The sequence below is a fragment of the Drosophila mauritiana genome, chromosome X, assembly GCF_004382145.1.
Source record: "Drosophila mauritiana strain mau12 chromosome X, ASM438214v1, whole genome shotgun sequence".
Lineage (NCBI taxonomy): Eukaryota > Metazoa > Arthropoda > Insecta > Diptera > Drosophilidae > Drosophila > Drosophila mauritiana.
Genome location: NC_046672.1, coordinates 4,484,744 through 4,506,127, shown reverse-complemented (window position 1 = coordinate 4,506,127; position 21,384 = coordinate 4,484,744). Strand labels below are relative to the sequence as shown.

The 21,384-nt window shown below is 43.6% G+C and overlaps 2 protein-coding genes and 1 long non-coding RNA gene across 4 annotated transcripts; 2 read left to right on the top strand and 1 right to left on the bottom strand.

The window, feature by feature from the left end:
* Positions 1–307: 307 nt before the first annotated feature.
* LOC117147384 (fizzy-related protein homolog) lies at positions 308–12,424 on the top strand. The gene is made up of 5 exons (XM_033314256.1): positions 308–617; positions 3,194–3,513; positions 5,222–5,474; positions 10,673–10,906; positions 10,979–12,424. The coding sequence occupies exons 2-5, from the start codon at positions 3,392–3,394 to the stop codon at positions 11,804–11,806; spliced, it is 1,437 nt and encodes a 478-aa protein (XP_033170147.1). The 5' UTR covers positions 308–617; positions 3,194–3,391; the 3' UTR covers positions 11,807–12,424.
* On the bottom strand, positions 3,642–8,068 carry LOC117147385. The gene is made up of 2 exons (XR_004459837.1): positions 8,002–8,068; positions 3,642–3,967 (listed from the first exon to the last, which is right to left on the bottom strand). It is a non-coding gene; the product is annotated as an uncharacterized LOC117147385 (long non-coding RNA).
* Positions 12,425–13,164: 740 nt separating the features above from the next.
* On the top strand, positions 13,165–21,286 carry LOC117148849 (acidic phospholipase A2 PA4). 2 transcript variants are annotated; one of them, XM_033316509.1, is made up of 4 exons: positions 13,166–13,439; positions 19,056–19,224; positions 19,281–19,733; positions 20,958–21,286. In XM_033316509.1, the coding sequence occupies exons 2-4, from the start codon at positions 19,064–19,066 to the stop codon at positions 21,055–21,057; spliced, it is 714 nt and encodes a 237-aa protein (XP_033172400.1). In that variant the 5' UTR covers positions 13,166–13,439; positions 19,056–19,063; the 3' UTR covers positions 21,058–21,286. The 2 variants fall into 2 exon arrangements, with proteins under 2 accessions (XP_033172399.1, XP_033172400.1); XM_033316508.1 differs by lacking the exon at positions 20,958–21,286 and having other exon boundaries at positions 13,165–13,439; positions 19,281–20,918.
* The last annotated feature ends 98 nt before the right edge of the window (positions 21,287–21,384 follow it).

The window sequence follows — 21,384 nt, the reverse complement described above, 5'->3', positions numbered from 1 at the left end:
TCGATAATTATGGTTGACCATAATTGATATAGCATGGTCACACTGGCAAGGATTGCTATAAAGTTAATTAACTGTTTTGCGTCGTAAGTAAATGCAACAAAAGCTGAAAACAGCGAGTGTCTTGTTCCACCTATTGGATGAATGTTTGTCAATAAATAAAGACAAATTTTTAGCAATTTATTGTAACATTTAAACCTAACGGCTATGCCCAGCTGATGTGCTATAAATACGGTATATTAGTGTGAAATTCAGTATTTTCCATCGAATTAGGCCCCATTATGCTTGGTATGCTTTAGTCATTCCACGAACGGTAACACTTTAGCTTGTTTGCTTGAAAAATCGTAACTTTTTTTTGTTGTAATGAAGGAAGCAGCACGGGCAGTAGACCAACTCGAAATCGCGCATTGCCAACACAAAACGTATCAGCCCGTGTAATAACAGAAGAAACCCCGAGCCGCAACAACAACCCCCGAAAAGCGGTATTTGTAAGAGTTTTCCCAAAGTGGCAGCGGCAATTACACGGCGAGAAACGAGTTCGCGTCGCGTCCAGCTGTTCGAAAATCAAAATTAACCGTTTTTAGCGCGTGAAACTAGACGTTTAGAACCCTGTTCAAAATGTAAGTGCCCCAGAAAAGCCGTGGATTACGGAAAAACTAAAGCTGTGGAAAGTGCTAGTCTAGTCTGCTTGTGTGCGTGTGTGGGTGCGCTTTGCGTCGGTGTGTCTTAACAGTTATGTCTGGCAAAGATAACCGTCTTTTTCTCCCCTCCCTCTCTCCTACACTCAACTCCTTTTCAATTTTCCATCGCTTGCTGTACATTGTGTGCGAGTGGGATGCAGCATAACGGAGAGTCGAACGATCTCACCCTCTCCCGCATCCGCTCTCTCTCTTCTGCTCCTCTCCTTGTCTGCCTAATAGGAAAAGCAATAACAATAGAAACAACCACAACATATTTGATTGCAAATTGCCAAGTTAAATATTGAAACGCAGTGTGTTTTTGCGATTTGGATGCCATGTCCTTGACATAAATGCAGTTTTTTCATCGTGTTGTGTTTTTTTCTTTTTGTTTCGTTACGGCCATCGATTATTCCCGTGCAGTTGCCCTCCCATGTAAGGGTTGCTTTTGTTGTTGTCTGTGGTCCGTTATCATTCCAGCTTTAATGTGGCATGATAAGGAGGTGAAGTTTAAAAATCTGAAACGCAGCGAGGTGCAGACGTAAATAACCACATCCCCCGGATTTTATTTCTTATCGCCCGCTGCGGTTTTCGATTTCTCGATTCTTGTATTTATAGAGCCTGGAATTTCCTTGGCATTTTCTTCTCCCACAGAGCGCTCTTTATCTCTATCTGCCTGCCCCCCTCCATTCATCCAGCTCACCCATTCCAGTTGACCTTCCACTTCCAATCGCTCCTTGGAAGTCATGCACTAAAAATAGTACGAACACATGCACGAAACATAAACAGATTGTCTTAGATCACAGCCAGCGTGAAAGGAACAACAATAGCAGGCCAAGTTCATTGTCCTTGATCAGTGACATAGAGAGAGAGCGAGAGCGGGGGGAGTACGAATGAGAGAGAGGGTAGGAGTCGTGGAAAGTGACGTGTCACCTTCCATCAAATGCACTGTGTGGGTGCGACAGAGAGGGGGCGAACGGGTTCAGTTGCCCTGGAAAAGGGGGTGGCATCACCGCAACAACCCTAGAAAATATCACTTTTTTGATTTGGCTACGAACATGTATCTTACAATTCCAACTTTTCAAAGTAACTAGTTTTTAAAGATCAATCAAATCTACGAATCCCTCCATTCATTGATAATGTAAAAGAACCCAACAGATCAACCAATCAATTGTAATGCGATTACGTATTGTTTACTGGGGGCTTTCCAATGTATGTATTTCGAAACCTCCCCCGGGGAGAATTACTGGAATGCTACCCGTTTTTATTTGCACTAGCAAAACTTTCACACGGGCCCCCCCAATATGATGGGGAAACGAAACCGTACCCCTATTCATTCAAACCTTATCGCAGTTGGCTTCATTTTACGGTTATCGTCGCAAGTCGTCGTCTTGTACTTTGCTCCTGGGACTTGGACTTGGGCTTGAGTCATGGATTTCAGCAGGGTAGATATTTTTGGAAGGTAACGTTTACTTGGCATCGGCAATCGGAGTTATCAGCGTTCTGCGTTCTGAGTACCTGCCAAGGGCGGTACCTGCGAGTCAATATCAATAGCTTTGGTCTTATCTGCATTCGAGGCCGGGAAGCGACGGCGTGGCGAAGCCATAACAGGGTTTTTACTTTCCAGGCGGATCAGTAACCTGTCGACTGTTGTCATTCCTGCCCGTCTATAGTGTTCAGCTCCTCAAGTTTCATATATATATATATTTTGTAAAGCAAAAGATCGGCTATGAAAGTGTAATAGAAAAACGAAAGAAAAAAGCTGTAATTCAACCCGACGCGGAAGTGTTTTGACTGAGTGAGTTTTCCGCTTCTGGTTACGCTGCTGTGCATCTATAGGTTCTTGAAGAAAAACACCTCTTCCCAAAAGGGAAAACTTGCAGCGCCGCCGCAAACAAGCAACACTTAACGCCCATAAATTAATTACAGCCAGGCACGCTAGGAATATAAATGTGAAAAAAAATATCTAGGAAGAGCGACTAGATCGCTGGGGCGGAGCTAATTAGCGGCGAATAGAGCCGATCATATTTCATATTTTGACCAAGAGTCAGCTCCACCAAAAGTTGATACATTTGAAGTGTTTCAATGGCTAACTTAGGAAGATCGCAGCCAATAGCTTCGTTTTCGTTAGCTTCTTCGGTATGCAGAACGCCACCGAGGGTAGATACATCCAAAATACATGACAGCCCACCCGCTGCCTCTTCCCATCGTAGCCGGCTTGTATTCTATTCTGAGCCGTGATTGATACGCCCCCAAAACGAAATGGGTGCGAAAAAGACTGGGGGAAATAGAAAGGCAATTGTCGGGTTGATTAGCCAGGCCCAAAGCCCAAAGCCAAAAGGCCAGATTCAATTCCAGACGTTGATTAATGGCTTTTGGGGCCAGCAAAATGTCGCTGTAGTCAGTCGAAAAACAGCGCAAATAAATTACAATTTTATTCAAATTCGAAAACAACACCGCAATACATAGAGCAACCATTCTAATTAATTATTTTTATCTGCTTTTTTTCTCTCTTGCAGCCCTCCTACATAAATTGTGTCTGTATATATATACACATATATATATATATTTTCTACGCCACGTAAACCAGACTTTTTAAGTTTTAAATTAAAACTAAAGACTTATTATTTTTTTTTGAGTGTTATTTTTTTGTTTGCAAGTTTTGTTTGGTTGAATTTGAGTTTGTGTTGAGTTTTTGCCAGTCGAAGGCGCCTAAGATGTTTAGTCCCGAGTACGAGAAGCGCATCCTGAAGCACTACAGTCCTGTGGCCCGGAATCTGTTCGACAACTTCGAGTCGTCCACCACGCCCACATCTCTCGACCGCTTCATACCCTGCAGGTGAGTTGGTTTCCACAGATCACAATGATAGGATTTTCCACTAGCGACACGTTGATGGCTTCTGTAACTTTGTAACTTTGTTTGTTTGGGTGCATTGAACTCTACACGAGCCGTTATTTTTTTTATTATTTTTTTTTTTTTTGCTACGTCATCTCTTCCGCTGGCGAGCAAAGAACGAACCGCAGCGGTTACAAGTCGGCAACCTATGAATTTCCCGCCTGGCTGGGCCTCGTTCTGGTAACGGTGCTCCCATGTCCGCCGGCGGGCAGAAGTAGCAACAAACAAATAAAAAAAAAGTGTAGCAACAAGCGAACAAACAAACAAAGTGTAGCAACAAACAACCAGCGATAATTTACATGATATTATAATAGTGGAAAAGCTACGCACCTACGACGGTGTAAATTGATAGGATTGACATATTTTAGCTGTATTCCATTTTCAGATCTATTCATATCTGAAATATATGAATTAATGAATTATTGTTTAAACTAATGTAGATTAAATGTAATGATGACGAAAGAACTTGCGTATTTCTGCTTCATTCGCTAATGAGTTCCGCGTAGAAATCAAACACGAAATGAGTTCAAGAAGCGAAGAGGCGACATTGCCAAGACTTTACCAAAAACTTCATGGGAAAACGGGGAAATCTGAACTCTTGTGTGGCAACATGGGTTCAACGACAAGGCCCAAACCAAACCGACGTGAGAGTTCAGCGACGACGAGTCGAGAAGAGTTGGTCGGAAACAGAAAGATGGAGAAACACAATCGTCGAGTTGGTCATTATTTTCAGCGTTGAAACTTAATTAGTTTCCGGTTAGAGGTGGCATATTATATGTACATCTATATATATATATATATATTTTTTAGCATTACCCACCTTCTGATTGAATTGTCATTCGTTGCGCCTGCATTTTGTATGTGTATATTTTTCATCGCTCAAATTGCGTCCCCCATCCGTTTGTGAAATTTGATTTATTCGAGGTGGAAGTGAGCGCTTCAAATGCGTTTGCCAGATATAATCATTAAAAAAGGGGTAAAGTCGTGGGGCTGGGGGCCTTTGTCAAATGACACGCAGCGAAAACAGCCAACGCCTATTGCATTCGTAAACAGTTTTTCGCAGTGCAGTGCATTCTCAGTTCTCACACTTGGGCAAATTTCATGGCGACTGAATATTGTATATTTAGTTGTTGTTTCTCGCAAAGTTTTTGCACAATTCGACCGTCAATAATTTTTTTGCACGTTGCACACGTTTTTTATGTTTTTAATGGGTAGAAATAATAACAATTGTTTTGGCGGAAAGGGGGTTGGGTGGGTTGGGGGGAAAATGCCAGACGATATGGCTAAATTGAATTTGAACGCGTTTGCATAAATTTATTTAGTCTGCGTTCTGTGTGCCCTCCCGTGATTCCATTGTGGATTTTTGATATAAATTATTTATGTAAGGCTAAGTACATTTTGATGTGCACATCAACCTTTTTTCCCATTGCTGCAACGAAGCGAACTCTTTAAATAAATAAAAAGTAAAAATAATGGTATTTATTCATAGGTTGAAAATGATGCACATTTTGTAATGCCAATAAATCATAGAAAACGTAGTGCTTAAACTTGGACTAGGGTAATATAGCAATTTTCCTCTTCTAGCCTTAATTAATGAATGGCATTTTCATCGCATTAACATTTCCGTGCTTCCTATCTTCTCCGCCTGCAGAGCGTACAACAACTGGCAGACGAACTTCGCGTCGATCAACAAGTCCAATGACAACTCGCCGCAGACGAGCAAGAAGCAGCGGGACTGCGGGGAAACGGCACGCGATAGTCTCGCCTACTCCTGCCTCCTGAAGAACGAGCTCCTCGGATCGGCGATCGACGACGTGAAGACCGCCGGCGAGGAGCGGAATGAGAATGCCTACACGCCGGCCGCGAAGCGGAGTCTCTTCAAGTACCAGTCACCCACCAAGCAGGTGAGTTTCTTCCATTAGCATTTTGTGTTTCCAGTTCCAGGGGGGTTTTCTTTTTTTTAATATATATGCTAAGCGTTTACACTGGGAGAGAGAATATCGGAATTATCGGAATTTCAGTTATCGAGGATTTCGATAGTGCACAAGTGGGCTAAAAGGTTGGATTCTACCACTTCCAGCAATAGGAGAGTAAAAGTTCGATGGAAATGATATCGAAAATATCGATAGGCAAAATGTTTCAATATTCACACAAAGCAAAAAGCGTTTCCTTTTGTCAAACTGCACTTGATTTCTCAATGAATTCTTGTGCCAGGAATGCTCCAAGCTGAAAGGTCAGCGAATTTGACTTTCGATTGAGGTTTCGCATGGCATTGTGTGCTGCAGAATGCATTTAATTGAATTTGCAGTCGGTGTTAATTGAGTTTTTCTTCTGCTGCTCGAAATGAAAAAGCAGCGATATCAAATGGAAAGTTGAATAAACCGCAAGAGCAACGAATCGTGGGAATTTGATTTCTATGCCTTTATACTCCATCTTCTCGTAACATTAGTTATGATATTTGTACATATGTATGGTACATATGTCTCTTCCACCCATTGTTGATTGTCTGCTGAAAACGTCTGACGTTTTCCCGACCGGGAAAACAACTGGCCGGCATTCAAGACTGGCCGCGTCGAGTCGTGTCTGTGTCTATCTAACCGTCTATCTATTGATCGATGGAAACCGGTTTCTGTGAAAAGTCTTTGCTTTGGTCTAAGGAGAAAAGTTGCCACGACCAAAACTCGAGGTGAACACACTCTTCTGGACGCCCATGTGCGCCGCGTGATGATGGCCAACGTGTTCGTAGATCCAGATCCCAACGTCCATAAAAGGCAGCACATCCCATCTCTCATCCCATCCGTCGCCATGTAATTGTATTCGAATGTGTATGGCTGGTGGACGACTGATTGCTCAAGTGTTTGGTCAAAAAGTGAAATAGATGGGAAAACCAGAAACCGAAGCAGAAACAACAATCGAAACAGAAAAGCCAGATGTGTGGAGCGGGTAACTATGGCCACTTGTCATTAGATGCGTGGCATCGCCGGTGATCTTCCACATCACCACTATCGCCATCGCCATCGTAATTATTATTATTGCAGACCTGACATATTTGCCCGCTTATCAGATTTATGTTGCCTCAATTGCCAACTCCAAAATAAATAAAGAGGTACGTGTGGGGCACGTCCGCTGACCGTCGTCGTCGTCGTTGGCCCTTCTCGACTTTGTTGAATATTTTGCTTTGACTGATTTTTGACAGTTGACACGTTGCCGCAGCAGCAGAAGCGGTTGAAAAATCATCGGCAGCCAGCGAAAAAGAAAAAATAACAAAGCCGAATTCCCTCCGTTCGAAACAAATAAGTGAGCAGTACACGCACTCACTTTAGATAATGAAAAGTAGTCAAATACTCGAATACTCTTTGCTTTGGATGCTGTGTAGATTGATTGCTTGCTATTTGCTTGTGATTAGATTTGACAGCAAGATGAAATAGCAGACTTTCAGATTAATCGTGTTTGGGATTATTCTCATGGAATACTCATAGTATAGAGTATCTAAAGATAGCTACATTTTGCATAAACCCCATCGCAATCGCAGAGTGTGTGGGTAATGGAAAGAAAGAAACGCAACTTGAAGTGGTCGAGAGACCGGAGTGTAGAATTCTTCATCTTCAACTACTACTTCAGTGGTCTAAAACGGCACTTGAGTCAATATAACTGAGATTTCTGTGTGCCCATTTGGGCCGTAGTTTGGCCATTTCAGCGATGGCAAGAGGGAAAAAGTCACTTGGGTCCACTTTGTATTTCGGATATTTTGATTGTTTTACTTTTTTTTTTTTAATTTTTTTTTTTTTTTTTTGGTTGATTAATAGCGAGCACAGCGAGTTGATTTCTTTTCGGCCTAATGGATTTGCCAACTGTCGAGTGCTTTTGGTTTGATTTTGATTTTGAGTAACTCTGCAATTACTCAGTCACAAATCAAGCGGCCATTCATCCACATCACGCCCACGCAATTAACGCGCCACGCCCACTTCCCATGTAGCCCTTATATTTTCATACGCCCCTGTGGTCACAACAAGCGATATGTAATTCAATTATGTGCGGTCGCAAACTTATTGTCATAAATAATGTGGTTTCCACAGTAGTTTCTCGTTGTCCAGCAGACACCCAAAAAATATATGGTCTCAACACATTTTTCGACGTTTGCCATTGTTTCGATTGAAAGAAAAGATGGGGGATTGGTCGTGAATTGATTGACGAGTGGCTGGATTATGCTGGAATTCTTCCCAGCTAGCTGCCAATGAATGAAATGGGGGATCATTGTTAGTCAGAGCAGGTGGTACTCCCTTTTGATTAAATCGGATATAGTATCGGATATATGTACTATCAAAGATAGTTAAGCTTGTTAGATACTCCATATTCGTGCTGCTTTTTGGTATCTCGTTGTGCTTATAAATAAGTTTAGTTATTAATAAGTTAAAGCTACACTTCGTGCACCTGTTGATGGCTTCTTCTTCACTTTTTGCTCCATGTCTGGCCATTTCGAATAGCCATTAAGTTGGGGCATTATAGGCAGACGACTACTAATGCCAGCAGAAAGCAGCGAATTCCCATCTTTTATAGTTCGCCTTTGTTGTCTCTGCGTTTTATTGTTATAATAATTATTAATTTATGCAGCAGACATTTGCATTAACATCGCATTAGCGATGACTATTTTCGTGGCAGCGTGATTAAGTTGGTCCGAACCGATCCGAGATACCAAACGATCGCCGCGACAGGTTCAACATTACCATTAAACATGGGTTAAATACCCACCGCTCCCCCCTCACCCCGCTGCTTAACCCTTTTCGACCGCCACTTCTTTTTGGAATCACGCTCTTGAATTCCCCCTCTCCAGCTCGTTTTCTTCGTTGCTTATTTTTTTCTGTTCTCGCTGCTGGTTGGTTGTTTATTTGTTTAATTTATAAGCCTGCCTCCAAGCGCCGCCCACAGACCAGAAATAAAAAAAAATATATATATATATATATATATATATATATACCAAAAAGCCAAGATCCAACAAATGCCGGCCGGCAAGCTGATTTTTTTCCTACTCATTTGCTGGTTAGCAGCTCAGCTCGCATTTTTGTCTTTTGTTTGGTGTTTGCTGGGCGGCATGAATGAATGCTGTTTGTTTTCTGCCACTGTGACATGCCGTTTTGTACCAGACTGTACTGCAATTAACAGAGCTCTCTTAATTGAATAAAGCAATTAGCTTGAAGCAACACTACAAATAGTATACATAGTAATAAGAGTAATAATAATAGTAAGTAGATAGTTGATAAACAGGCATAGCCGCAAGGTTGAAACAAGATGGGCTCACTGTGCGATTTTAATCGGCTACAAGTTGTCGGATTTCCTTTTGCCATTTGTCAGTGGGCTTTACTGCCACTTGCCCCCGCCCCCCCGGGCCGGCGGTATCCCCCCGCCGATCGACAAACTTTAAGCGTTTTAGCAATTGAATTTCTAATAGGCTTTACCACCACCTCGTGGTTTTTGTTTCTTCACTCTGCATGGCATCGAAAAACATTTAAATTTAATGGCAGTTGCTTGTACGCTTTATGGAGTGAGAGAAAAAAACCATTAAATGGCTTCTCTGGGCTGTGATATAATTTTTAATTCTTTCCAAAGTGTAAAGTGACCATTAGGAGAGCACGCAAAAGCCCCCATATGGAGGCGAACTGCGGTTCCAAGTTCTGTAATTAAGTTCGGTATATCTCATCTCGTTTTTTGTTGGCGAGCGGGCAACTTTACTCTGTTGTTAATTGAATTAAATTTTAATTTGCTCAACGAATTAGCAGGCGGCATGACGTCAAGTGGATTTTTCGGGTCAGGTCAAAGCACCTCAACCCCATCTACCCCAATATGTATGTGCAATATGTGTGTTCACTTTATCTGGGGCGCTCTGTTTGCCGGGATGTTTGCCCCCTTTATCGGTATCGCGAAACGAGAACCTGACCAAACCCATAATGACAAATGGTGTTCCAAAGACCGCGTGTCATAAGAATGAATGTATCAGGAACAGCGAAATGCGAAATGAGTCGGGCTTGAAATACATACATCTTGCACATATATAGTGGTTAGTAATTCTCAATAAATCCCATGAGTGCTTAACTATTAGTCAGCCCTAAACCTAAACTTGGCTGTCCTAATCATTAGTGCTTATGCCAATTCATATCCCAGCATCAACATTTCCGCAGTTTTATCGCAGTGTTACATTTTCGAAGCAATGCCCAAGCGATTAGTTAAGTTAGTAATCATGCGGAAAGACCACCGCCAGTCAGCATTCTTCAATCTATGTTCATGAATTAAAAACGAATGTGGATGTTTGATAAGAATGCACTTGGAATGTATTCCGGCGAAAGAAGCTCTTCTCCTGACCCATTTTCCATTTCCATTTCATTAACATTTCTATCTGAAACTTTGTCTTACTATTTTCCATCTGGCAATGCGTTGGCACGCACAATTCCGTTGGGTTTTGAGTCTATCTATCCATCTATCTATCTACCGTCGACTCACGCATTTCGTACATATGTAATTCCATTGCGTAAGAGGGGGCGCAGGGGGGCGTGGCCGTCGGAGGTCCGATGTCTATGACTACTGGCCCTTCACGCATACGCTTAACACACTTCTCTGCCCGCATTTTCTATGCAAACAAAAGTCGGAGAGCGGAGCTCCCAGCGAAGCGGAATGCGTGCCAAATGCGAATTGTAAGGCTACACGGAGCGAAAAACATGTGAACTTGGAATTGGAAATCTTATAGAAGAAGTATCTTTACTTCTATCGGTCATAGAAATGGGTTTGTTAAGCGGTAGTGTGTCTTTTTTTCTGTGTGTGTGTGCTCATGGAACAAGGTGAGGGTGGGTGAGTGGTGGGGCGGAGCAGCATATGACCAGGGGGCAGAGATTGCGACGCGGTCGCAGCTCTTAGCACGATGGCGTTAATTGCTGAACGCCAAGTACGCGGGCCGCAAACAAAGCGAACTCCAATGCTATTCCCGCACAGAGACCACAATTGAGACACATTCGCCGTTTGGCAATTTCTTGCTCGGCTGGAGCAAATGGAACGCCTGCAATTAGCATCCAATCCGTTTGCATTCAACTAACTCCGTTTTCATCTTCGCTTGCAGGACTACAATGGCGAGTGTCCGTACTCGTTGTCACCCGTCAGCGCCAAAAGCCAGAAGCTGTTGCGATCGCCGCGCAAGGCCACGCGCAAGATCTCTCGCATTCCCTTCAAGGTGCTGGACGCGCCCGAGTTGCAGGACGACTTCTATCTGAACCTGGTCGACTGGTCGTCGCAAAACGTGCTGGCGGTGGGCCTGGGCAGCTGTGTCTATCTGTGGAGCGCGTGCACCAGTCAGGTGAGTCTTGGTAAATGCCTGCACTTTAGGTTCATAAACTAATCAAATGCTTTCCCGATCGATGTGTGATAGGTTACCCGCCTGTGTGATCTCAGTCCGGATGCGAATACGGTGACCTCGGTGTCGTGGAACGAGCGTGGCAACACCGTGGCCGTGGGCACACATCACGGCTACGTGACCGTCTGGGATGTGGCGGCCAACAAGCAGATCAACAAACTGAACGGCCATTCGGCGCGTGTGGGCGCCTTGGCCTGGAACAGTGACATCCTGTCGAGCGGGTCGCGAGACCGTTGGATCATACAGCGGGACACGAGAACGCCGCAGCTGCAATCGGAGCGCCGCTTGGCCGGACATCGGCAGGAGGTGTGCGGACTGAAATGGTCGCCGGATAATCAATACTTGGCCAGCGGCGGCAACGATAATCGGCTGTATGTGTGGAACCAGCATTCCGTGAATCCTGTGCAATCATACACGGAGCATATGGCGGCTGTGAAGGCGATCGCGTGGTCGCCGCATCACCACGGGCTCCTGGCCAGCGGCGGTGGAACGGCGGATCGGTGTATCCGATTCTGGAACACGCTGACGGGCCAGCCCATGCAGTGCGTGGACACGGGCTCGCAAGTGTGCAATCTGGCCTGGTCCAAGCACTCCTCGGAGCTGGTCTCCACGCACGGCTACTCGCAGAACCAGATCCTCGTGTGGAAGTATCCCTCCCTGACGCAAGTGGCCAAGCTGACGGGCCATTCGTACCGCGTGCTCTACCTGGCGCTGAGTCCCGATGGCGAGGCTATTGTTACGGGCGCCGGCGACGAGACGCTGCGGTTTTGGAACGTATTCAGCAAGGCGCGCAGTCAGAAGGAGAACAAGTCCGTGCTGAATCTGTTTGCCAATATCAGATAAGGACAATAACCCAAGCGAGCGAAGACTGAGCGAGCGCCAAAGGCAAACACAACACAAAACAAAACAAAGCAAAGTAAATAAAATGGATACTTGAAACCGAAAAACAAAGCCAACCAACCAATCAGCAAACCTAGCTGAAACTAACAAACTAATCGAGCCTATATGCTATATATGCTATATATATACAAACGATTCTTTGTAAATTGTTGTGACCCCACAGCAGCAATAGAGTAAATAAATTTAAGTTAAGCAATCTGTATAGAACGGTAATTAGCAACATTTACGTAGGTAAACACATGCAATTTATGAAGGAATAATAACATCAAGAGAGATGGCTGAAAAAAGGACTGAAAATGAAACTAAGTCTATGGAAATTGTAGGTAATTGGCAAATCAACAAGACCACACTCACTATCTTTAATCGACATTTTTAGTTGCTGCTTTTTTAAATGTATTTTTTTGTGGTACACCTACACTACACCTAAGAGAATTGGATACCTACATATACATTTAAACGTTTATACATATATATTTTTTTTGCTAGCCTCTAAGTAACTAACTTTATTTCAAGCAAACATTTATACACATACAGAGGTGGTCAAAAGTATTTACACAACGAGCTTTTTTTTCAATTAGTTGACAATTGAAAAAAAAGCTCGTTGTGTAAATACTTTTGACCACCTCTGTATTTCGCTCACCAGAAACACTCATACACCCGAACACACAATGTATATTAAATAAACTTATACAATTTCAAAATGTGCCCCAAAAAGTATGCTTGTTTTTTTGTTCCAAGTAGTGGCCTAGTGGAGTTTGAAACCACACGAAACGGTTAAGCGGCTTTAGTGGCTTAGCGGGGGCTCAATCCGCAAAGCTGCGAGCTTTTGTCTGCCACCTGTCTGCGAAAAGCTCTTCTTTATTTTGTACTTAACTTTTGGACGCATCTTCGTGGGCGTGGCCAGGGGCGTGGGTGGATTTTGCCCAAATTAAGGGGGCTTAAGAATATTATAGTTTCGATATGAAATTCATGCACATAAGCAGTTTCACAAATTGTCTGCGACCAAGATGAAAAGCAAGCAGTATTTCGATTGAATTGGAACTTAATACTGAAGGTATATATATACGTATACCCCTGTGCAGTGGAATAATTTTTGCCTTTGGCCAAAAACCCCCGTGGGCCACGCCCCTGGGCGACCTGCAGCTTCCGCTGGCGACGACGTCGGCTTCTCGGTTTCGGTTTCTTGGCCTGGCTCGCTGCTTTTCAATTTGTTGGTGTTTTTTTTTTTGTGTTTTCATGATTTTTTCATGTCTTTTTTGGTTTTTGGCCAAGTCCAAGTTTAACAGCGCTCGACGCGCCAGAATCAAGTTCAGTTGCGCCGCAAACGCGTCGCGGAAATGTTTCGCTGCTTCAGCTGCTGCTGCCACCGTCCGAAAGACATCGAAGTCGAAGCCGAAATTTAATTTCAATTTTAATTTACAACTTAAAGCCATATTTAAGCAACGCGCCGCCGTCCTCTTTGAATTCCGCATCCTTGGCAACCGTTACCGCACCAGAACACATAGCAAAACCCGATACAACGAAACGGGAATCCAACCCGTTTGATAGTTTACTCCTTCCTCCCTAAAGTTCTCAGGTAAAAATTGTGCTGCATTTGCTGGTTTTTTGTTTTTTTTTTGTCGTGTTTTTGAATGTTTCTCATGTGAAGTGCGTAAACCTGTCCTTGCCGTTTCGTTGCGGTTTTTCCTGCTGCTGCCTTTTGAAGGTCACTCACGCACGAAGGCCGCGCCCAGTGGGTGGTGGCCAATATACATATATTTTGGGGGCGGAATGGGCCAAATGTCAAAAGGTGAAGGCAGCCAGGCGGCCTTGGGATTAAAGCACAGCTTTCCCCGCCGCATCGACGAGTGAAAGTGGGGGTTTGGGGGGGAAATCGTAAGGACACGAATCAAGTAAAAGTAAATTCTTCGCTGGAATTTGTGATCGAAAAACTGGAACCAACAAGTGTGCAGTAACCTAAGGATATTAAGGATATTCCGGAAGCCTTGACCACTTACCAGTTTAATGGTTTTAAAAAACTAAGCACCTAACGAATTCAAACTAAACGGTTTGTGTTGAAAACAACTAAGTCTGTTCTCGATAATAATTCTTTTCGATTTTTACCAATCTAAACAGACATAAAAAGGATATGAAAAATACTTCAAATAAATTACTATTTGATGGTTAAAAAAAAAGGATGCATGGATGTGTATTGATTGTAGTTCAAGGATAATTGAAATTCTGCTGAATAGTATTAGAACTTTCGGATTTCCATCAAGTTATCCGATGATCCCTTTGATGAAACCATCAGCAATCACTTAGAAGCCCCACCCAGTGTTCCAAAAAAATCTGAAGGCGGCTCTTCGGCAGAACCTCTTGTCATTTTGGCCAGCATTTGCATGCCAAACACTTCTCGCCGCCCGTCGGATGATGTGGATTTGTGGACACATCTAACTGGCAACTTGGTCAAATATTTGGGCGGCCAATCAGCAAGATCTTCCCAACATTTTTGGCAACTACGATCCACTGCGATGGCATTACCTCGACAAGCCGTGAAATTTGCTTAGCGATTAGCACACGTGGTGGTGGTCGGTCGGTCGATGGGAAGGTCGGTCAGTGATTTGTATTTGTATTTCTTATACGCTTTTCGGCACAAAATTCTCGACCATTTTCGCCAGTTGCGAAAAGGCAACAATATGTTGTTCTTGGCTAACTTCCGATCGATCGGTTTCACCGCGAAGACAACCCATCCTCGAGATTTTCTGTGCTGTGGAGAGTCGCTTCCTCTATTTCAGGCAATTAACGCCTTGTCTTTACTTTCGGTTTTCGATTTCAGTCTAAATCTGTAGTGCCAGTGCTACTATGACCATCTTTTGTCTTGCGACCTTGGACGGGGGAGGGGCCGTTCAATGACCGACACTGTGCAGTTAGCTATATGCATATCGATCCGCCTACCGATCGAGATCTATGCAAAGACAATGACCAGCCTCTGTTTGCCCTTTGATTGGCCCTAATTCGATCGTCTCCAGCTGACACCACTCTACTGACTTTACGATCACTTTCCAAAATATCCCACTCACATCATCAGGCTTCTAAAATATGTGATAACTTCCCTTTATGAGCGCGAAAGTGTTAATCATATAGTTGAGGAAATCAGCTAATACCAGGACTTCGATGCTATTACATGAACATGAAATCGAAGAAAACAACGAACTTAGGAAATCCCATCGATTTCTGTATAGAATATAGACCGCTATTGTGTGTGTGTCTGCTGCACTTGAACTTGACCCCGTTTTTATTATTATTTTTTTTTTTGGCCCGGAGGACAAGGACGGAGATTCGATTCCTTTATGAGCGGGGCACGTCGGAAGGTCTGCTCTGCTCGGCGGCAATTACGGCGATTATCGGCCAAGAGATACGCGACTGTGACAGTCCACCACGCAATTACCACGTTTCAACTGGGCAACTGGCGTCCAAACAAAAGTGTCAGTCAGTGTATAAACGGCGGCGATGCGATGAGGGCCCCCCCTTTTTTTTTTTTGTATTTTGGGGAGGGGATTACAACTTGTTATTGTGGCTTTTAAGAACCAGCGTTTTCCATTCCATCTGCAGCGTGACATTCAAAATGCAAACGAACGCCGCAAACCAGTTTCGGATGCGTCCAAGTGAAGGGCTGCTTCTCAACGGAACCAAACAAAAAAAAAATTAAAAATAAATAAAAACAATAATGAAAACAACGACTAGCCAAAAACAGGAGATCGTTGATTGATGATCTGATCTGATCTGTGGATCCGAGACACGCCCGTTCACTCAGAAGACTTTAGTAGACATATCAAAGTTCAAACTTTGACCAAGGTACAGAAACATTCCCCCGGGGTTTAATGGCCCCCAAAAGCAGCCGAGCACTACAGTGAAACCTCCAATTTGGCAAATAAAAATCCCGGCATATATAGCCTTTGAATTACATGCACTTATATCGTAAAAGATCTACAAAAAGCGCGTTAAATTTTGACCGGCACGTTTTATTATGCCGAAATAATTATGTTTGGTTTAATTACACACTAAGTTAACTAATGGCAGTGAAGCTAAGAATATGGAATTTAAGGTTATGGAAGCATGTCCATGTATCATAAAGAAGGATCTTTGCTTCATAAAATCAGTGTCAGATTTTCATGTTTTGACTGTAACATGGCCAAATGAGGCTTAAAACTGCAAGTCCAACTGGTTTAAGCAACTGATGACCCAATTTAAATATGCCGATCACTTTAAGGCTGATTTTCTCAAATTAATTATTTTGAAAATTGTTGCATTTTTTTGAGCTGCATTTTTTGCGAAAAACGATCAAAATTTGACATTTCCAGACTTGAACGCCACTCGATTTGAAATTTCACAACGAACTCAGCGATATATGACATTCTATATTCGGACAAATATTTACTTTGTAGTCGACTATAAACTGATTATTTTAGAGTGAAAAATTGGGATTTGATTTTTGCCAAAAATAAGATCGTTTTAATGGAATTTTTCCACACAACTTTGCCAGAAAGGGTCATAGAACTAAAAGAATTACAGGTTTGTGCAGATATTTAGCCACTCTAACTAAATCTATTCAAATCCTGCTGATTTTATCAAAAAAAAATTTTGTCAATTTTCGCATTTTTGATAAGGGGTAACATCATAAAAATTTTCGAAAAATTGTCAAAATTTAATATATCTAGGCTGATATGCCAGTTTGTTGGAAATTTTATAACGAATCCAACGATGTATTGCATTCCATATTAGGACCACCACTTGGCATTGATTGGACCTGAAAATCCTTTTTTTTGGTGAAAAATTTGGTTTGAAATGTTTTACAAGGACTTTTCATTCTAAATTGGCTAAAATGAGTCGCAGATCGTAAGGAACGACTGTACAAGGAGCTTATCAATGCATGCCATTCTATATTCACAGATTTCGAAAAACTTATTTTCGAAGAATTCTTCGGTAGTTCAAAGTAGTAGAAGTTTGACTGTAATCTCAAACGATTTGATCCGACGTTGATCTCTTTCTGCTGAGTGACAGCTTAAAGCCAAAGTTATAGCGATCTATAAACGGTTTAAGTATATGTACCTTTGTTTTTTTTTTGTTATCTGAATTTACCTGCGAGTTGGGTCAATGTACTTGAGGTCTATAAACACGCCGATGGAAATGGAAGCAAGCGAACTGGATTCACTTTTGATTTCGAATTTTGTTTTCGTTTTCTTTGGCACTGGCGCGGCCGAGAGATCGAAAGACTGGCTTATTATGCTACCAAAATTAAAGAGCCGAAAGCAAAAGCATTGACATTGAAAATTATGCGAACAACAGAGGTCCAATATGTTTCGCTCGGCAAAAAAAAAAAATAAATAAAAAAAATAAGAAGAAAAAAAGGCGAAGATGGTGTTTACACTGAGTTACTTGCGTTCACCGATAGATAGAATGGAATGGAATGGTGTGGTGTGGTAATTGATTACCAATTGTTGTCACTTGTCGGTGCGAATTATTAATGCGAATTGCGATTGATGGGCTCCATAAATAACCATAAATGCGATCAAATAACAATTGATCTGAGGGCGAAGCAATTCGCGAGTGGAGTGACAGCCAAGTTCAGCCGATATGGATGACAAGGGGGCAGCGAGGCTCCGCCAGTGGCTTTTCCCAGGGGCGTAGCTCGGATGGGGGCTATCTAATAGCCAATCCAAATGGATGGCATGTCTGGCGGTGTGTTTATGTTTCGCTCACTTACGCCCATGTCCCAAAGTTCTCACGCTTTTCCACCTGGGATGGCACACGGCCGCACCCCCTTTCGTTGCCCACCCACGCACAGTGGGGCAAATGGGGCAACAATTGTGCAAACAACATAAATAATACTTATAATAAGCGGCCGCAAGGTGCGATCATTCATTATTCTCGCGCTTTACAAGCCAAGTGCAGTGGAACGTGATGGGTACAATTGGTTCCTTGGCCCGGCTTAAAAACAAAAAAAAAAAAAAAAAATGGATGGTAACCAGTTGGTGGCGTAGCGTAAACGTGGAGCAGGCAGATGGGAGAAGAATCAAGTTGGCGTCATACATAGATTGTCTTCACTTTTTCTCCATTTTGACTAATTAACAGTGCTGGCCGACGGACGGATGACCTTCACCTTTTGCGAGCTGGCCAAAAAGCAAAGGTGGTGGATGGCGAAGAAGCGAAGCCAAAGAATTGGTAACAAGCTGACGCCTCTCCACCTTCAACTGACCCACTAAAAACGACAAAAAGAAAAAACAAAAAAAGAAGCGACGCCGCTCTTCCTGGCTGTTTATTCAATTTTATTTCGTACCATTCGAAAAAATGTTTTTTTTTTATTTTTTTTTTTTTCATTTCGGCTGAGGTTTGGCCGTTGGGGTAGGTCACTAACTGGGGGTCTCCTACAGCTCCCCTTTCCCCCATTCAATTTAATACCGTTCGTTCGTAAGCCATCGCCTTTTATTTTGCAAATTGTCTTGGCTGCCTTCTTTTTGTATCTTTGCCCACGATCATTTGTTTTGCGATGCCTTTTGTTTTGATCGTGGGCTTTACAGTGGTACGCGATAAAAAAACCATATAATAAATGCTCAAGTTTCGTATAACAATTAATAAGCAAATAGCTTGATGAGTACCTAAACGCTAAAATAATCGTATTTTGGATGCTGTTTGCCAAACAATTTGTAAATTTTCCAAAATTCTACAGATCTTTAATGAAGATTGGAAAGTATTTATTTGCCTGTTTCCATTTTTTTTTCCAATTTTTTATGATATATAGTAGTAGTAATGTATACGTTACATTTCACTACATGCGCAGCATAAGCAGACATCATGAAAATGATAATTTGAGCGTATCAATGTTGTGATTATCATAACAAAATGCCAAGTTTAGTCATTCATATTCATGTAGACGATATTGATATTGATATAGTTGCGAGTCATAGACCCCGGGCCACTGTGCACAGTTATGGATATTTGATTCTGTTCGCGGCCAGAGGTCAAATCGCATAAGCGGTCCATAGAAATGCAAAAAGCGAGTTGCTAATGATGGCCCACATATCACAGACTCGCATCATATCGCCACATTATCGCGCCTTCAGCTCAGCCAAGCAGATCTTACATACCAGATCAGCCACGCCCCCTAATTGCTATATACACATACATATATATCCTCTCTTATTTCCGATCTTAGTTGGCGCCATGAGGGAACCACTGCCCGTGGCGGTAGTGCTCCTGTTCCTGTGGCTCGGCTCGGCGATGCCACCCACATCTGGATCGGCGGTGCTCATCTCCGACATGACCATGAGCGTCATGGTGGAGCTATCCTCGCGACATCCCTTCTGCAAGATGCACACAGATCGGTGAGTCCTGCTTTATAGCTGAATAAGCGGAAATAATACCTCTTATTGTCCGCTAGTGGTGATATCCAGCGCATGTTGCTGCAATCGGATCCGCGACGCATACGCCAGGTGCCGCGGGAGTCGGTGATGGAGCTGGAGGAGGTGTGCCGCCGGCAGGGATCCTATGGCCACGAGTTCCGCGGCGGACTGGGCTTCATCTATCCGGGCACGAAGTGGTGCGGCCCGGGCACAGCGGCCACCAGCTACGACGACCTGGGCGCGCACGCTCGCGAGGATCGCTGCTGTCGCGAGCACGACATGTGTCCCGATGTGCTGAATGTGGGCGAGTGCCGGCGGGGATTGTGCAATCGCGGCACATTCACGAGAAGCCACTGCGACTGCGATGCCCGGTTCAGGCGATGCTTGCAGGCGGCGAACACGGAGACGGCCAATACGCTGGGCGCCATCTTCTACAATGTGGTGCAGGTGACGTGCTTCCAGGAGCGGAGTCCCTGCTCGGCACACCAGAGGTTCGAGGACTTCTACTACCGCACCGATCACTGTCCGGCGGAATACCGGCAGGCGGATCTCTATGTGCCGCCGCACGGTGACAATCTGATAGCCAAGATCCTGGCCCATCCGCAGGGCCGGGCCCTGGCCGCTCCGGCCTGGACGATTCCCGCCAAGTCGACGGCGCGCCGGTGGGGCGTCAAATTGGCCAGCGTTGGCTTGGCGGCGGTGAATATCCTGCGGGAGGTGGTGCAGCGACCCCGACTCCTGTGGGACAGCCTGCAGGCGCCGGTCTCCAGGGAGCTGCCACCGTCGCAAAGATATCACGATCCGGGCTACCACTACGAGCGACCCGGACCCGGCTCGTCCTACGGATATGGCCAATACAGTGGTCGCGGTTACGGGGGCTTCGACTCCCCTTGGAGTTAATTGCGGTACCACGAATGCCCCCGAAGACTGTTCTGAGCGATTGGGTGGAGTCCACTGGTCACGCGAAATAAGTTCCGGATGGCGGGTGATTCAAAAGGGAGTTGTAAATGATATACATACTAGACTAGAGCTAGGCAGGATTACAGATGCAGTATGGATACATTCCGTTCGCCATCAACTTCAATTGCCAAAGAAAAGAGCAGCAAGTACACTTTAAGAATATATCGCCCCAATCAAGTTAGTCGGCGCGAATTCTTTGTTTCATCCTGTTTTATATTCTGCTAAAGTTTTCATTCTGACGGGTACTTATTATTCTGGAAAAGTTTCATTGCCATCGGCTTTGCCATCTTGGCGTGGGAAGAGAATGGGAATTGATACTTTAAATGGGTTTTATTGTGTAAGATACCCTTTTGTGAGTCACTTAGTAAGGTAAGGTAAAGAGGTAGCTTTTAAGCAGACAAACTTGAGGCACTTAAGCAGGCTTCACTGTACTCGTAGGCCTTGTAAAATCAGAATCGTATTTTCTTATAGAATTTGACGATTACGGATACTCTGCCAGCCGGGTAACTATTTGCTAGACCACACATTGATGGACCCGCCCAACTGCTCCCGCTTAGTATTAGTAGTCATAAGTTGCAGTTCCTAGCCACTTAGCTGCATGTGTGATTGCCATTAACGTTCTGCATGTACCGTGTTCACTAGTTGACCCTTTTGACCATAGTTGTTCATTGACCATAGACAGTTGTGCTGTAGAAATAAACTCACTGAGAATCGCATGCCTGCGCTCTTCCTTTCCGGTAAATGAATTCGATTAGAGCCGGATACAATCAAACGGAACAGGAGGCCATCTGCGCCCAGTGGCAGTATCAGCCGTCGGAGAAGTATGTGCCCAGCCAGCCGAGGACCTCATCCTAAATGGGCAACGTTGACGACCTGGACCAGCTGATGGACTCATGGAATCGGTTACAAATCTACACGGCATTAGCTTATCGCCTAGCTATAGTTATCCTCGATTGCAATTCTTAAACCTGAACGAAAGCCAAAGATCAAAACAGTCGCTCGAAACTAGATGGGAAAATATATATACACATATATATTTTCATATATTGAATGCATACAAAACAGATCTATATATATAAATATATATATATATATATGTATACACACAAAAAAGTACATATAAATAAATATATTTACCATGACAATAAAGTGTTTTTTTAGCGCCCAAAAGTATTCACTTGA

Bases quoted from the DNA above. Each gene is read 5' to 3' on its own strand.
- LOC117147384 (XM_033314256.1), top strand. From the start codon at position 3,392: ATGTTTAGTCCCGAGTACGAGAAGCGCATCCTGAAGCACTACAGTCCT. The intron at 5,475-10,672 runs GTGAGTTTCTTC...CTTCGCTTGCAG, and splicing joins ACCAGTCACCCACCAAGCAG to GACTACAATGGCGAGTGTCC. The intron at 10,907-10,978 runs GTGAGTCTTGGT...GATGTGTGATAG, and splicing joins GGAGCGCGTGCACCAGTCAG to GTTACCCGCCTGTGTGATCT.
- LOC117148849 (XM_033316508.1), top strand. From the start codon at position 19,064: ATGAGGGAACCACTGCCCGTGGCGGTAGTGCTCCTGTTCCTGTGGCTC. The intron at 19,225-19,280 runs GTGAGTCCTGCT...ATTGTCCGCTAG, and splicing joins TGCAAGATGCACACAGATCG to TGGTGATATCCAGCGCATGT.